The following is a 17,159-nucleotide window of genomic DNA, read 5'->3' as shown; positions in this document are numbered from 1 at the left end:
CAGCTAGTGGTTTTGGCCCCCATGTCAGCCTAAATGTTACTGATGTTAAAAACAATATATCTGCTTAAATTCTCTGCACTCCTGGCTCTGATTTCTGAAACAATGTAGCAAACAAACCAATTTAAGCCATTTAATAAAAAATAAAAACCCCAGACTCATGGGTCTCCTCTAGGAATTTCAACAAGGCAGTATACTTCCTTTTGAACATGTATCCAACGAAGAGGGCTTGTGACAAACACACCTTTTGCCCATTGTTTTGAATCAATAAAGATTAACAGTTTTTGTTCATTCTTTAGGTAAACAGGCAAACAAGCAAAATGATGCTTCTCAAATTTGGTCCTTGCAAGCTAGATAAATAGAATGGGAAAATATTTACAATAGATAATCCCCCTGCATAATACATAAAGTGTATGATCAGATCTTATTCATTGAAGTGGGTATATTTAATAGAGATCCAGAGAACAGAAAGGGATAAACAAACACTGCTCTCAACTACAACTACAAACTTTTTTTCCTTAGGGTCAGAGTACACAGGCAGATTCAGGGAGATTAGATGCCCGGTGACAAATTTCCTTTTCTTCCCGCCCGCTAAAAATGTAAATCGCCGGCAGGACGGCACTTGGCGTGATTCGTTTTCCGAAATTTTCTCGTGAGGCAACTTCAGGCACTTTAGAAAAAGAATCGTGCCCAGTGCCATCCCGCTGGCGATTTGTATTTTAGCAGGTGGGAAGGCAGGGGAGGCAGTTTGGGGAGATTAGCCGCCCCGAAGAGGAGATTTGTTGCCGGGCAACTCATCTCCCTGAATCTGCCTGCATACCATGACCCTTTAATGATGCAAAACCATCTATTCAGTGGAGGACCCCTTTAATTACAGATTGTAAAGTAATTTGTATTTATTACTGCTATCAAAAGCAGTATCTGCCTTACCCTATTTTGTGCTACCGGGACTGACTTTTGATCCACTGCAGCAGACACCAGACCAGCGAAGAATCAGCAGAGTGGACTTCTGCTACATTGTTTCAAGAACACAAACAGTGCTGAAAGGGACATTAATTACAATAAAGAGTAATATTTTTTTGTTTTACAAATCTTTTAAAGTACTGGAACATTTTAATAAATGTATTTTTCATTAGGTATTACATCCCCTTTAAGAACTAAAAAACGCACATTCAAGCCAGTTGCTGCACACATAGGCAAATCTAGAAAAAGTATATTTGCAACCATTCAACACATTTAAATTAATGAAAGGGTGCTTAAAATTAAATTTTTTTTCATTAAGTGGAGTTCGACTTTAATCTACTGCATTAGACTTTTCCTTTAGATGCCTGCAATCCATGAGGTACATAGTGTTCATAATTCATTGAGAACTTGAGTTCATATTATTTACAGATGTTTCCTAATGATTTCATAAAGGACAGTAGATAATGGCTTTAAAACTTCCTTGCATTTAACTTTACATGACAAATGAGTGAAGAGGACAGGACACATGTAATGGAAAAGGTCAGCACGGAGGTTGACTCAGACTACCAGTCCAAACTGCTCTGGCATATTTTAGGATAATATTACCCAAGGGAAGCCGAACACGTGTCATTAATGACGTGACCTGGAAGCCCCTAGCTCTTCACAAGAAACTCTGGTATATAGTTCATAACCCACCCCACGTTGTGGAACATTTGCAAAGTCCAATCAACAAAACAAACAGACAAACCCGCAGGGCTTATTATTTGGACCACTGCCTGCAACCTGTTAACCTATTTTGGCCTTTAACATCTATAGTAAACTCTTTTAGGTCAGTGGTACTTGTATTGTATGTATTGAAGATAAAACATTGCAGATATTATCTTCTAGATATTTACCTTAAATACAATATGGCACAGTGTTCTCTTAGCACATAGAAAATTCTCTCAGGGCAGATTTGCATTCACAGTAGTAAATCTCAAAAAACTTCTCAGCTAAAGAAGACTACATATATATCTTATCGCAGTACCACTTTCTGGTCAGCAATAGAAGCAAAATGACAGCTCACAATTTTATGAAGCTTTTAAAAAAAAAACAAAAACAAACATCTGCATAAATGTAGCTCTTTGAAAATACATCAAAACTAGGCTACTTCCCCTTTAAATAATTCAAAGTTACATGGGTCTCCAAAATCACAGCAAGCCAACTGTCTGTCATTTCACATAAATTTGTAAGGAAGTTTTGGATTTCATGCTTTGGTAGATCCCAAGGAGAGGAGGTTATTAGAGAAGAGGAGAGTGGGAGGAGGAGAAAGCACCTACATCAGACGCAAATGTGAGAGGCCATGAAAGCCAGGACAAGTTCCAATAATATTCCAATAACTGTACAGCTTCACTAACACAGAGGGAAACCGGTAGAAATACAGTGGTGTGAAAAACTATTTGCCCCCTTCCTGATTTCTTATTCTTTTGCATGTTTGTCACACTTAAATGTTTCTGCTCATCAAAAACCGTTAACTATTAGTCAAAGATAACATAATTGAACACAATGCAGTTTTTAAATGAAGGTTTACGTTATTAAGGGAGAAAAAAAACTCCAAATCTACATGGGCCTGTGTGAAAAAGTGATTGCCCCCCTTGTTAAAAAATAACTTAACTGTGGTTTATCACACCTGAGTTCAATTTCAAAGGTTATAAAGCCATTTCTAAAGCTTTGGGACTCCAGCGAACCACAGTGAGAGCCATTATCCACAAATGGCAAAAACATGGAACAGTGGTGAACCTTCCCAGGAGTGGCCGGCCGACCAAAATGACCCCAAGAGCGCAGAGACAACTCATCCGAGAGGCCACAAAAGAGCCCAGGACAACATCTAAAGAACTGCAGGCCTCACTTGCCTCAATTAAGGTCAGTGTTCACGACTCCACCATAAGAAAGAGACTGGGCAAAAACGGCCTGCATGGCACATTTCCAAGGCGCAAACCACTTTTAAGCAAAAAGAACATTAAGGCTTGTCTCAATTTTGCTAAAAAACATCTCAATGATTGCCAAGACTTTTGGAAAAATACCTTGTGGATCGACGAGACAAAAGTTGAACTTTTTGGAAGGTGCGCGTCCAGTTACATCTGGCGTAAAAGTAACACAGCATTTCAGAAAAAGAACATCATACCAACAGTAAAATATGGTGGTGGTAGTGTGATGGTCTGGGCTTGTTTTGCTGCTTCAGGACCTGGAAGACTTGCTGTGATAGATGGAGCCATGAATTCTACTGTCTACCAAAAAATCCTGAAGGAGAATGTCCGGCCATCTGTTCGTCAACTCAAGCTGAAGCGATCTTGGGTGCTGCAGCAGGACAATGACCCAAAACACACCAGCAAATCCACCTCTGAATGGCTGAAGAAAAACAAAATGAAGACTTTGGAGTGGCCTAGTCAAAGTCCTGACCTGAATCCAATTGAGATGTTGTGGCATGACCTTAAAAAGGCGGTTCATGCTAGAAAACCCTCAAATAAAGCTGAATTACAACAATTCTGCAAAGATGAGTGGGCCAAAATTCCTCCAGAGCGCTGTAAAAGACTCGTTGCAAGTTATCGCAAACACTTGATTGCAGTTATTGCTGCTAAGGGTGGCCCAACCAGTTATTAGGTTCAGGGGGCAATTACTTTTTCACACAGGTTTGGATTTCTTTTCTCCCTAAATAATAAAAACCCATTTAAAACACTCATTTAAAAACTGCATTTTGTGTTTACTTGTGTTATCTTTGACTAATAGTTAAATGTGTTTGATGATCAGAAACATTTAAGTGTGACAAACATGCAAAAGAATAAGAAATCAGGAAGAGGGCAAATAGTTTTTCACACCACTGTAATTATAAAGTCCTATATCACGTATAAACACAATCAGTTTTCAGTTGGTAAATACTAAAATGTGAGGGGGAAAAATGGGGAGTTGAGAAATAGTGTTGTCTTTTCTTTTTTAACACACTAAAACAGTCAAAATATCCCTGTGTTTTTTCAGCTAATTCGTTCAGTTGAGATGGAAAAAAGAAAATTTAACTTCACACTTACCGGAATTTTGCCTACCATACTCTCTGATACATTTTATTTGTTGAAGGTTTTCTCTGAGCCAACACTGTCTCAATTACCGCACTTGAAAATCCTTTTTTTAGCCTATTCCTTTCAATCTTCAAGCCTTCAGACATAATTCCTGTGGGCCTGGGTATATTATTGGACCTTGTAGAAGAAGGTCTGCTCTCTTCGGAAGTGCCCATGGATTGCGGGATATTAACAACGCATACCAGTCTGGGAGAATTGCTATCACATTGGCTTTCTTCCTCTTTATTTTCCTGAGCACCCTCACAATTAAAGTGGACCTGTCACCCAGACACAAAAATCTGTATAATAAAAGTCCTTTTCGAGTTAAAACATGAAATCTAATTTATATTTTTTTATTAAAGCATTCATAGCTGTTGTAAGCACATTTAAAAATCTCAACTGTCAATCAAATATTGTCTGCCCCATCTCTATGCATTAGGCATAGAGGCAGGGGACACAATTACTTTCACTTTCCATTCAGCACTTCCTAGATGTCACTGCTCAGCACACATTCCCCCGTTCTCTTCACCATTTAATTGTGTAGCCAGTGCATGGGGATGGACATCGGGTCCCCCATTCTGGTACACTAACAAGATTCTGAAATGAAGCAAGGCTTGAATTAATAACAGTGTCCACAAAATGGCTCCTGCCTGCTTGCTATAATTATGAATTCCCAGACTGAAGGAAACAAGATTCAAATAATTTATGTAGTCTAATTAAAGTTCATTTTGCTTGACTAATGTCAAAATATGATTTTGAATAATATTTTTGGGTGACAGTTCCCCTTTAAAGGGGTACGGGGGAAAGATGTATAACAGTCCTTGACTCCAATCTTGCGTTAGAGCATCCGTCGCTAGTGCTTGGTAACAATGGGTTCTCACATAAAACTGTTTCACCTTACAATTCTTCACAGTTGCCATTAAATCTTCTACTGGTTAACCCCATCTTTGTACTGTTTTCAGGAATATTTCCTGATTTAGTTTCCATTCGTGTTTGTTGATTGTTGTGCGGCTGTTTTCCTGGGATATGCACGCTGACAGATCCTGCAGGTATCTCTCTGCCCATCTCATAATGAGGCCCAGCTCCTCCAGCCACTGCCGCCAGATTATCTATTTTCACCATTAAGGAAGTTCCCTTCACGTGCTAATTTAGACTTTAAATTGCCTTCCAAACTGCTCTTAGTTCCAAAATATTGGACGATAGGTGCACCTCTTCTGTCTTTCATCTACAATGAACATAAATTCAGGTGTGCTCCCCAGCCCCACAGGCTTGAGTTTATTGTTAATACCTCATCTAGCGATTTCCCTCTGACCAGATATTCCTGTGACAACCACCAGTAACGTAACTAGAGGGGGCGGGCCCTGGTATGTGACGCACACCCGGGCCCCCCACCGTACGCAATTTTCAGACTGCATTTTAGTGGTGCGCCAGCTGCCGGGGGGGCCCTAAAGGGGGTGCGGGCCCTGGCCCGCTCGCACCCCCTGCTCCACCGGTAGTTCCGCCACTGCACAACCACCATTTCATCTCTTCCCACACTTGATCCGAAATCACTAAATTTTGATTCCATAACTGATTTGATCCTCTCCATTGCTGAATAAAACTTTGTTGCAGTGGTCTTATATGCCATTTTGCCCACTTGACCATCGGAACTGTTGAGTTCAATAGTCCTAAGACAATGGCTATTTTCCTTGCTGACCAAATTGTCATCTAAAGGAATTGCGTCATTACCATCTTTACCTTGATCTTTTTGTCTTCTGGGAATTTTACTAGCTTTATTTGTCAAAAACCTTAACCCTAGATATACCAGGTCCTGTAAAGGCAAAAGCTGACTCTTCTCCATATTTAGTTTCCATCCATGACTCCCTCTGAAGAATCTCACTATGTTTAAATGATTTTCTAGGGTCTTCGAATCTTTTGCATTCAATAAAATATCGTCTAAATAATGGTATATTAAAATGTCTCTTCTTTTGATTTCTGCTATCAGAGCTTGCAAAATCTTTGTGAATACTCAAGGAGATGTCGCTAATCCAAATGGCAGGCATGTGATTTGGAAATGCTTTCCCTATTCTACCGCATAGAGAGAGAGAGAGTTCCCTGGTGCTGCCCACATCCTGGTGTAACGCAGGTATTTTCCGCTCGCAATCCTTGATTTGTGCTTTTTGCAAACTTTCTTTGACTTAGCATGGAGGTAAAACCTTTTATTTCAGCAAACAACCCTGGGCTGCCTAATAATGGGGCTGTGGTTAGCTTGCTCCTCTGTGAGGCAGCATCTTGCATAACCTTTCTAGGGAGAGAGAGGCATAGAACTCCCTAGGATAAGGGATCCCTTAGTGGGGTCCTGGGGAGCAGGCCCGGACTGGCAATCTGTCTGTGCGGGCATTTGCCCGACGGGCCGCTCTTTATTTTATTCAATTGGGCCGCTCCTTATCAATAATTCAAATTAGAAACTGCTCTGCACTCACCTTAGCCCAGCGTTGCCTCCTCACACAGCTACATCACAATGTGTAGGAGGAAGCAGGCGCGAGGATTCATTCTCTCCCTGGGAGCGCGCAGACACTGTAAAAGACGCGCAAACCGTGTAGGAGACCTGCTGCTCAGAGATAACTGCCTTTTTTTCTTTCTGCACAGGCTGCTGTATCTAATACTCTGCGAGCTGTGAGGGAGTGAGTACATTTGCACTGACTTTGTTCGGGGCTTTCTGCAGTCCTTGAAAGATTTATGGCTGGCCTGGCTGCTGCCCTTACTGCTGAAGTTAGTTTCTCTAGCTTCACTGAGCCTGTACTGTTGCATATAAATCATGGCTGAGCAAATATAACTACCCACACACTCTCCAAACCCAAACTGGCAGGAATGCAAGGAAGGAGAACAGTGCAGGCTCCGTGAAGCCAGAGAAACTAACTTCAGCAGTACAACCAAAAGAGGGATTTTCGGTCATTATTTAGGTGGAAAAAATTAAAGATTGCTAACCCTGTCAAGGTCAAATGAGTTATTGGAGGTGGGTAGAAGGGATTTTTTACATAATTTTATTTTTGCATTACTGGTCCTTTAAACTTGTTACTCATTTTTTTTATTACTTATTCTTTAAAGGAGAACCAACCCCTTTTTAGTAAAATCCCCTACCCTACATAGACCCCCTCCCTGCTCTCTAGCCTAGGCAGTAGCAAAAATAACAAAATAAAAAAACAAGGCCTTGGTGCTCCAAAAGCTTGCAATGTATTTTTATTGTTAGACAATATAGGTATAATATCTACAATACTTTTTGTATTTGTTTTTTTTTATTTGTTACTCTTTGAGAAAGGCAGCTCTTTATGCACATAATTGTTTGCAGTTTTACCCCAATATATGAGTGGATAAGTACAAGAACATTGCGTGTTCACGTGGGCTGCTTTGATTTTTTTGCCCGGGCTGCTTTTTACCCCCAGTCCGGCCCTGCTGGGGAGCCATAAAATATTTTTTTTTCTAGAGCATCCAAAGCCCAAAAGAAAAAAAAAAATCCTATCTGCTTCGAGGACAGGAAAAATGACAAGAGTGGGAGGGGAGTAGGGGTGTATATAGGGTTACGGTATGTTTTTTGTAGGGAAGAGTTTATGTTAACCTGTCCTATCGGCTTGAGAGGTGGGGAATACCCTTAGTGTGAAGGCTGCCATAGTGACCAGGGGAAAAGAATTACAGTATATATAACAATGATTCATAACCTATAAGTTAGAACCCAAAATTGTGCCTATATACTATTTATAGGAGAAACGCCTTACAGTGCAATGCATATAGTTAAGAAAAATAAGAGGCTTAATTAATCCTAAAACAATTTTTTGTGGTTTGCAAAGTATAATACTTGTGTTATTTAGGTCCACTGGCTCAGGCCTAAGAAATTGTATCCAGACTAGAATACTAGCAGGGTCTTAAAACCTCAAGTGGGCTGACCATATACCCTCTCTGCCTGATCAGTCCGGGGGCCAAACGGATAGAAAACTTATGAGGGGTCACAGATAGTGCTCTTAAATAGAGTGCAAAACCTCCCACATTCTTACAGAAATAAAAACAGATTAAAAGACCACGACCAAGATCAGAAAGGCATGCAAGATAAATCAGATTAGCCGAAACCAATAACATAGCACCTTCGTAGTAAAAGGATTAATAAGAAGGTGCCCCTTACAAGCCATGCAGCTATGTTACTGTGGTGGCACCCCCCCCCCCATGGCCTGCATGTCCATTTAAAATCTCTTGCCCACCCATTCCTGCTTGGATTGGCGGGTGCAGGTGTAGGCAGGAGGGTAATAAAGCACGGGTACCCTGGCCTTTACGGAAATGGGAACTATTTCTAGTAAATGTAGCACAATAAGGGTCTAAAACTTTAAGTGTTAAGAGACTGATATAAAAAATAGCTTCATTGGGTTAAATAACCAATTTGAATGCTTGAATGTCTAAAGTAGCCCAAGAGTGGAGATGTTTATGTACAGTAATGGGTTGCTGAGAACTAGTCACCAAGTTAGGACCTACTACACTACTGGTATGGGACCGTTATCCATAATGCTCAGGACCTGGGGTTTTACAGATAACAGATCTTTCCATACTAAAAAATCATGTAAACATTAAATAACCCCAATAGACCGGTTTCATTTCCAATAAGGAGTCAATTTTTTTTAAATTTTCTTTATTTGAAGAAAATGCAGTCTATGGGAGGTGGCCTTTCTGTAATTTGGAACGGTCTGCATAACGAGTTTCTGGATAACGGATCCCATACCTGTAGTAGATTGTGATATACCTTTTGGGCACTTGTGCTAGTCATACCAGGAAATTTAACAGTGGAGTTTAGTTGCTGTGAATTTCCACTAGAAAAGAACAGATTGTACCTCTGGAATGGAGTGTAAAGGGTTATGCCAACTTTGAATTCTGGGCAGGTCGTGGGCATCCCCTTTCACACCTTTAAGGCATACAAGATGTACTCTTTTTCACAAGCAATATAGAGATACAGGAAGACGCTAATACTATAGTCTAAGCAGATATTTCTGAATGGTTTGCAATACAAATCCATGGACATGCTCTACAACATCCCGGAACGAATATCGGGAAATGCAGAGATCGTGTTTTACTAGTCTTCTCTACGGCAGCCCAACAATGGGTTACCTATGGCACTCCTTACTGTGAAAAAACTTACTAACTCCAGCTAAACAGTGTTAAAAGCAATGGTTTCCGAAAGAACAGTGGCAGAAGAGAGAATGGCTGATAGCTACTTGAAGAATTTGCTCTTCAACTTGAAGCCTTGTCTGAAGGTTGTTTAGCATGTGCATTTATTTGCGGTCTTTGATAAAACTATAGGTGAACATTGTAACTGTGACATTGTTATAAGCAAAGGGGGAGGCTGCTTTATTTCTGCTAACAAAAAAAGCCTTAACTGAAAACGTAAATATATCAAAAATATTCTCAGCTGCTCCACCTGAAGCAGCTTATGTTTATTTACTTTTTTTTTTTTTTGGCAAAACATTCCCTTTGCTCCACTACTAGATGTAAATGTGGGAAAGACTTTGAAACAAGGATAGAGCGATATGCATGCCAGAGAAGGGGCCGTGGAGGGTCACAGGTGCTTACCAGGTCCCACTGCGGTGGCCAAGTCTGCTTCCCCTATAGTTAAGCCACTGTTAACAGGAACACACAAGCTTTAAGGCCAAGGACATACAATATGGATCTTCTGCTTTCTTCCCCAACTTTGTGGCTTAGGCCCAGGCCCCACCACCACCACCATTGTGCTCCAGGTGCTTTCCTCTTCTGCCTCCCCCTATTTCTGCCCTACATCTGCTCAGTCCTTTTCTCTCCCCTGCTTAATAATGTTTTTCTGTGTTACTGCGTTTTTCCAGCAAATTTACCTATAAAATGCATAAACACCCCGAGTCAATCTCATGGAAAAGACAACCCAAGAGCAAATCCACACCCACATTGCTACTTCTGGACCAGCAACAAAATCACAAAATCTTGCTCCCCCATACTGTACTAACAAATGACCAGCTAGGTGGTGACAACTGCCATTTTTACCTACATCAGTTGCTATTTCTGGCTCCCAGATCACCAATTGGGCAGTGGAAGCCAGAATGAGATCTGCTTCCATTGTACACACTCCTACTTTGTGATCAGAGCCAGAGAACTCTGATACACAGGTTCTGGTCTCTCTGGTACAAGAAGTAGTGCTGTCTATGGGAGTGTTTTGGTGTGATTCAGGTTGGGGCTTGGGGTCTGTACAGACTCCCAAATAGTTAACAATCTAGCCGAGTAGGTGTGTTAGTTCTCCTTTAAATACTGAGCCCTTCACATACAGTAGGTCCTTGTGCAGGGTTACTCCAAGCTGTGGGTTTAAGACATGATGTGTTTAGCATACACCTGTTGCTTAAAGGAGAACTAAACGCTAAATATGAATATGGCTAAAAATGCCATATTTTACTGTATATACTGAACTTACTGCACCAGGTTAAAGTTCAGCTTCTCAATAACAACAATGATCCAGGACTTCAAACTTGTCACAGGGGGTCACCATCTTGGAAAATGTCAGTGCCACTCACATGATCAGTGCACTCTAAGCAGCTGTTGAGAAATTACGCTTAGGAGTCGTCACAAATTATCAAGCAGAAAATGAGGTTGGTCTGTAATATAAGCTGATGCTACAGGGCCGATTATTCTGATGCGAATTGCGCTGGCTTCTGTGCTGCCATGTAGTAACTATCTGTATTCATTACTAATCAGCCTTATATTGTGACATTTCTATTCTATGTGTACTGAATATTGTGAGTGGGTCCCTAAGCTCAGTAAATGACAGCAGCACAGCGCATATGCAGCAAATCAGTAGAAAAGAAGATGGGGGAGCTACTGGGGCATCTTTGGAGACACAGATCTTTACTGCTAAAGGGCTATGGTTGCCTTGGGTTGGTACAGAAGCCCAACACAACTATTTCTAGCTACATCTTTAGTTAAGCTTTAGTTCTCCTTTAAAAGGCAGTGGAAAAATATTACAACAAAGTGGAATGAAGTCTTACTGGTGATTTTGCCCACAGCAACCAATCAGCAATTAGATTTACACAGTTAAAAAACAAAAGCAAAGATCTGATTGGTATGAGCAACAGAAACGATAATGCTTTAGAGGGCTGATTTTCAGCAAGCTCATTTCAGCCTCCGTGTGGCACTAGCCTTAAAGTGATTCTGTCATGATTTTTAGGATATATTTTTTATTTCTAAATTACACTGCAAATAATTTTATATTTTTATATTTTACAATATAAAATTTGATTCCTGAACCAGCAAGTGTATTTTTTTTAAGTTGTAATATTGGTGTGTAGGCAGTGCTCTCAGGTCATTTTGCCTGGTCATGTGCTTTCAGAATGAGCCAGCACTTTAGGATGGAACTGCTTTCTGGCAGGCTGTTGTTTCTCCTACTCAATGTAACTGAATGTGAAGCAGTGGGACCTGGCTTTTACTATTGAGTGCTGTACTAAGGTTTACCAGGCAGCGGTTATCTTTTGTCAGGGAGCTGGGTTGATATCACTCTAACTTGCAGTACAGCAGTCACATGACTCGGGAAGCTGGGAAACTGACAATATGTCTAGCCCTATGTCAGATTTCAAAATTAAATATAAAAAAACCTTTTGCTCTTTTGAGAAACGGATTTCAGTGAAGAATTCTGCTGGAGCAGCACTATTAAAAAAATTTTTTCCCCATGATAAACTTCAATCACTCTTTACTGCAAGTTGGAGTAATATCACCCCTTCCCTTCCCCCCCAGCAGCCTAACAACAGAACAATGGGAAGGTAACCAGATAGCAGTTCCCTAACACAAGACAACAGCTGCCTGGTAGATCTAAGAACAACACTCAATAGTAAAAACCCATGTCCCACTGAGACACATTCAGTTACATTGAGAAGGAAAAACAGCAGCCTGCCAGAAAGCATTTCTCTCCTAAAGTGCAGGCACAAGTCACATGACCAGGGGCAGCTGGGAAATTGACAAAATGTCTAGCCCCATGTCAGATTTCAAAATTGAATATAAAAAAAAATCTGTTTGCTCTTTTGAGAAATGGATTTCAGTGCAGAAGTCTGCTGGAGTAGCACTATTAACTGATGCGTTTTGAAAAAAACATGTTTTCCGATTACAGGATCCCTTCAATTACAATATAGTAGTCTAAAGCAACTAGACGAGCAAAGTTTTAAGATTATGCAAAAAGGCCGTTTCATAGTAACCTTTACATTCATTTATAACATTCTTAATCTTTAGATGTATCACTACGAGACACTCATAACATGGATGAATTTTATATAGAAAGCACAATTGCCGACATTAAACATTACACTTTAGAGAGGAAGTATAAAGTGGCAAGAAATATTAGCTGAGAGGTTAAAACACCATCCCTAACATGACTCGCTTTGTAGACACATGGAATAAATTGTACAACAGATTGTTCATTCTTACCTGCACAATATCTAGCACCATTCCTGCAGCCACAGTGCCAAACCCTGCCAGAAGGAATGGAAAAAGAACCTGCAATCCTATAGAGAAGGAAGTCTCTTTCAGAGAAATGCCAGCTTCAGGACAAGCATCAGTATTTGGGTCATCGCTCTCTGTACTCTGGCTCCCATTTTCCAGCAGAGAATCTTCCTCTTGAACACCCTTTGTGTTGGCACGAGATCCTATCACTACCACTGTACTTTCCTCCGACTCTAAGAAGCCAGGAGCCACCATCCGTGTATTGCGATTAACGTCCAGTTCTTGCTGGCTTTCCAAATAATTGTTTCCAGCTCCATTGGCTTCACATTCCTCCCCAGGTTCTGTTACAGGTAGCATGTTTTAAAAAGTCTTAGGACACTCAATATATCTGTAAATACAGGGCAGAACCCTGTGGCTCTCCAAGAAGAGCTCTCCAAAACTGTGCCCCACCTGGAAATAAATACTGAAGAGACAAACGTGCTCCCCATTAAGGACCAAAGGGAAGGAAAACAATCTTTAAAGCTGTCACGTCTGGTTTTCATACAAGAAACCAAACTGTTGGCATCACAAGCAATGAATGACTTGTGAGTAATTATTTGGGGACTATAAAACCAGCAGGAAGGAAGAGGATTTAAATTACATCACAGATTGAAGCTCTGTCCAAAAGGAAAGAATGTCCAAAAAGAAAACAAAAACATCTGTGTCTTCCTGGTATCTTCTTCCTTAGAATGAGAAAATAAGATAATGAATTTATAGTGAAGCAAACAGTACAAATACAGATAAATGAATGTACGAGGGAAAAAAAAAATAGTCATGGTGGGCATCCTTCAAGATTTTGAGAGAATGAAAGCAATAAGACTCTTGTTGGTATGTCATTAAGCAGCACACTCTTACACTACAGAGACAGGAAGTTCTCAGAGTTTACATTTCCTAAATAGCCCCCCAGTAAGGATATTTTTAGGGAAGGCAGGGCTCATCTCACAATACCATTTGTGAACTCTTACTACTTAGGAGCTAACCGGCCCCTCTCCAAATGTTGTTGAATACCAGCTACTTGGATCTCCTTGCTTTGGCTGTTGGAGGTTCTTGGAAATGTTCATAAACAGCATGAAGCTGCAGTTTATATATAAATATATAAATATTTTGCAAATTGAGGTTTTTTTTTAAATTTTCTTTGGCATAAAACTACTAGTTTTGCAACTTTTTTAAAAAAAAATAAAAATAAAAACTCCAACCTGGACATAAGGTGGTTTAGTGGAAATTGGAGCAATCAGGTTCAAAAGTAGGCAGGCCAGGGGTGGAACAATGCAGAATTACATTGCTGGTAAACTTGCCTTTCCTTGGCTGGAAGTTTACACGGGCCAAAGGGCTGAAAGGAAACAGTCAATATGAGGGGTCACACACAGCATGGCCACCTTGCTATTTTTCTGATTGTTTTTCAGCACATTTTGGATGCTGAAAAACTCGGCTTATACTCGAGTATATACGGTACCTATAACTCAACAAAATTTAATTTGATAATATATTACGTGTATGGACTCAATAAGAGTAGGAATAAAAGTTGGTGTCCAAGCACCACCTCCCCTTGCTCACTCAACCTCCCCACCTTCTGCAACTGCTGCTTGTTCCACACAGTTTTCCTCCTCTTGCTAATCACATTCCTTTAATTATAACCCTTCCACTGTGCCTGCAGCACATGGCTCTGTAGCTTATTCATTGTTCCAACCCCAATTAGGTTTGAAGTGATATAACATTTGAAGAACATCTTGAATGAGGACTATATTTGTATTCACTTCATTTGGAAAACATTACAGATTTATCAAAACACAACCATATCTGCAATAAGAAATATATATTGTTTTTAAGGTTCTATTTACTTTAAAACACACATAGCCAACATACGAAAACTGAACTTACCCTTTAAAAGAGCTGCAGAGCTGGTTACAGAGGGCCATGTGCTTTCTTTTAGTTGTGGCTTCTCTAATAAAATGCACCCTTGTCTACTACAACTGCTCAGTAAAGTACCATAGAATCCACTTGGATACATTCCAGGGTTAGGATCAAGTTCAGAGAGTTTTAACAAAACAGTATAAGGTGATCTAACCTTCTCCCAGTGACACGTGGCAACATTTAGCCGCCACACCAACGTTTGCTTAGGAAGTATCGTAATTTGGAATTTGAAAGGACCCTTCTGGACTAGAAAGATGCTGTATTACATGTGCATAAAGTACAAGCTAACATGAACCTAGATTTTTAATTTTAAAAGGGTCCTCTGCAGAGTTAATTATGGGTATACCAATTCAGGACATAAAATTAAAAGCAAGTGGGCTGGGATCTGTGCAGGAGCAATTCTGATATCCAGCACAGCAGATGGTTTCTCTCCTAACAGCTTAGATCAATGGCTATAAATGCTTTTGATGGACAGTCTGTAATTGCAGATATTTACTGCCACAGGACTATAGTATAACACAACTGCCAGATACTGCAGTCACTGCTACAACGCATGCACAGATTACAGGACACAAAGACAGTAGTGTTAAGGCACAGAAGCAATGTTAACTCTAGCACCACAGGAATTCCTAGAGCTGCTTACACACTATGATAATATATGAGCCACACAATTTGCCAGTAATAGCAGGAACAGTACACAGCAGCAGTTTTCTGATACGCTTCTCTGCAGTGTCTGCTGATATGAAAAAGGATGACCAACATGGACCGCTAACATGACAAATGTACTACATAAATACTGCATTGAAAAAGAATTCTGTTACAACATTCACAGCATCAAAAGCATTGCAACATTTTCGTATCTGTGTGCATGCCAAGCATTAAAGACAATATTAGGGGGAAAAAAGTTTAACTGCTAGCTCAAAAACATTGACAATGCTTTCATAAAAATACACATAATCCCTGTCCAATATATATGCTCATGAGGATAATAAACAAGGTGTGCATATTAAATAGGAACATGCTATTACAGACAAAAAAAAAGTAATATTAAAGAAGGCCCTTGGTAACCACAAATTTCAGGTTAATCCCTTTAAACTGTACCACTGTTCCTTTTTCTTATGCTACATATTACATTCAAACCTATTACCTGTATACCTGGTAAACCTATATATCTGGTAACATAAACAGACCAAGAAAAGTATCTGTAAAAAAACATTACAGAACTAGATAGCTACATGACAAGTAGGACTAGAAAAGAACAAAACAAGCTGATCTTTTCCTTTCTGCCTTGTCTTTACAAATGTAATCAGGTAAGATATTTATCTGAAAGTATGCATCTTTGCAAGGAGATCTGCCCACGGCATCTGATCACTTATATTTCTGTTGGCAGGAGAAACCACAACATGTGACACTGCCTATAACATTATGCCATATAATTTGGGGAAAAAGGCTCTATCCTTATGCTACAGTTTTGTTATTCATGGGGGCCCTGGTACAACAACAGTACTAAGTCTTTGGGAACTCATCTTATTGCACCAGGACACTAATGTTAGAGCTAAGGGGTGTTACTCAATGAGCAAGAAAATTTAACCTACAGCATACAATGTACAGAAACATGGTCTCCGAACATTGCCTCCACTCTGCCTCTTACTAAGCTACAACTTCTGGAAAGGGAATGAATTCCAGGTGGAATCAGGCAAAAAGCAGAATAAATGTATGAAATATGCATGCAGCACAAGTATACCCAACATTTCCTCCATAGTATACCATCTAGAAAAAGGCTCCCAATGCAGCATAAATCCATCCACCCACTGTTGCACTAAGGGCAGGGGCACACGGGCAGATTCGGGCGAAACGTGGCGACTAATCACCTCTTCTTTGGGGCGACAATCGCCCCAAACTGCCTTCCCCCTACTATAAATGAGAAAACGCCAGTGCAATGGCACTCGCGTCGCTTGATTTACGAAGTCCCCTGAAGTTGCCTCACGATGAAAACTTCGGGCGACTTTGGAAATTGAATGACCGCCAGTGCATTGCTGCAGGCGATTTTTCATTTTAGCAGGCGGAAGGCAGTTCGGGGAGATTGTCGGCCTGAAGAACAGGTGATTAGTCGCCAGGCGACTAAATCTCCCCGTGTGCCCCTGCCCTAAAGCACTGCTCTTAGTAGGAGAGCTTTTTCAGATAGCTGAACTCGTATAAAGCCCATTATTTGTAGTATATCGAAAAAGTGCTATTTTATATATGTTTGGTAGCGGCCAACAGGAGTGCAAATCTATGGACAAAGCTGCCAATCACTGGAGAGACTGACCCCAAACAGAACAGACTTTACATGAAACTACATAAAATCTATAAAAAAGTACTTTCTTAAAGTTCTTTCAAATTCAAGAAGAGCCTCTACCCAGCACTGGAGCAGAACTACTTTCTAACACACATTCTCTCACACCTGGCATCATGTGACCATGCAGTAGCTCAGGTTTCCTAGGATAAAAATGAACAATAAAATATGCATTAAAGCTATACTGATGCTAAAAAAATACTTTTTAAAATATGAATGTACATTAAAAGTTACCTATAGGGCATGTTGATATTTATTGCAGAGGTCTGTTTTTGTAATATTTTTTTGTTCAAGTTCCTAAACCGGACTGTTTTGCCAACCTGACTGTTTTGCCAACCTGACTGTTTTGCCAACCTGACTGTCCC

At 40.3% G+C, this 17,159-nt stretch overlaps 1 protein-coding gene across 4 annotated transcripts in view; it reads right to left on the bottom strand.

Annotated features, from left to right (window-relative positions):
* LOC108708135 (solute carrier family 41 member 1) overlaps positions 1–17,159 on the bottom strand; it is a 43,596-nt gene that overhangs the window by 25,908 nt on the left and 529 nt on the right. The window contains exons 1-2 of one of the 4 annotated variants that reach the window (XM_041581975.1): positions 14,427–16,451; positions 12,495–13,231 (exon numbers count right to left, since the gene is read on the bottom strand). In XM_041581975.1, coding sequence (XP_041437909.1) covers positions 12,495–12,866 — 372 coding nt within the window. In that variant the 5' untranslated portion in view covers positions 12,867–13,231; positions 14,427–16,451. Of the gene's footprint in view, positions 1–927; positions 1,075–12,494; positions 13,232–13,744; positions 13,879–14,426; positions 16,452–17,159 lie in introns of those variants that run through there. The other 3 variants (XM_041581976.1, XM_041581974.1, XM_041581978.1) reach the window with 3 other exon arrangements.

This window comes from Xenopus laevis, chromosome 2L (genome assembly GCF_017654675.1).
Source record: "Xenopus laevis strain J_2021 chromosome 2L, Xenopus_laevis_v10.1, whole genome shotgun sequence".
In the NCBI taxonomy this organism is placed as follows: domain Eukaryota; kingdom Metazoa; phylum Chordata; class Amphibia; order Anura; family Pipidae; genus Xenopus; species Xenopus laevis.
The sequence above is the reverse complement of the archived record's forward strand: the minus strand, read 5'-3'. Positions and strand labels throughout refer to the sequence as shown.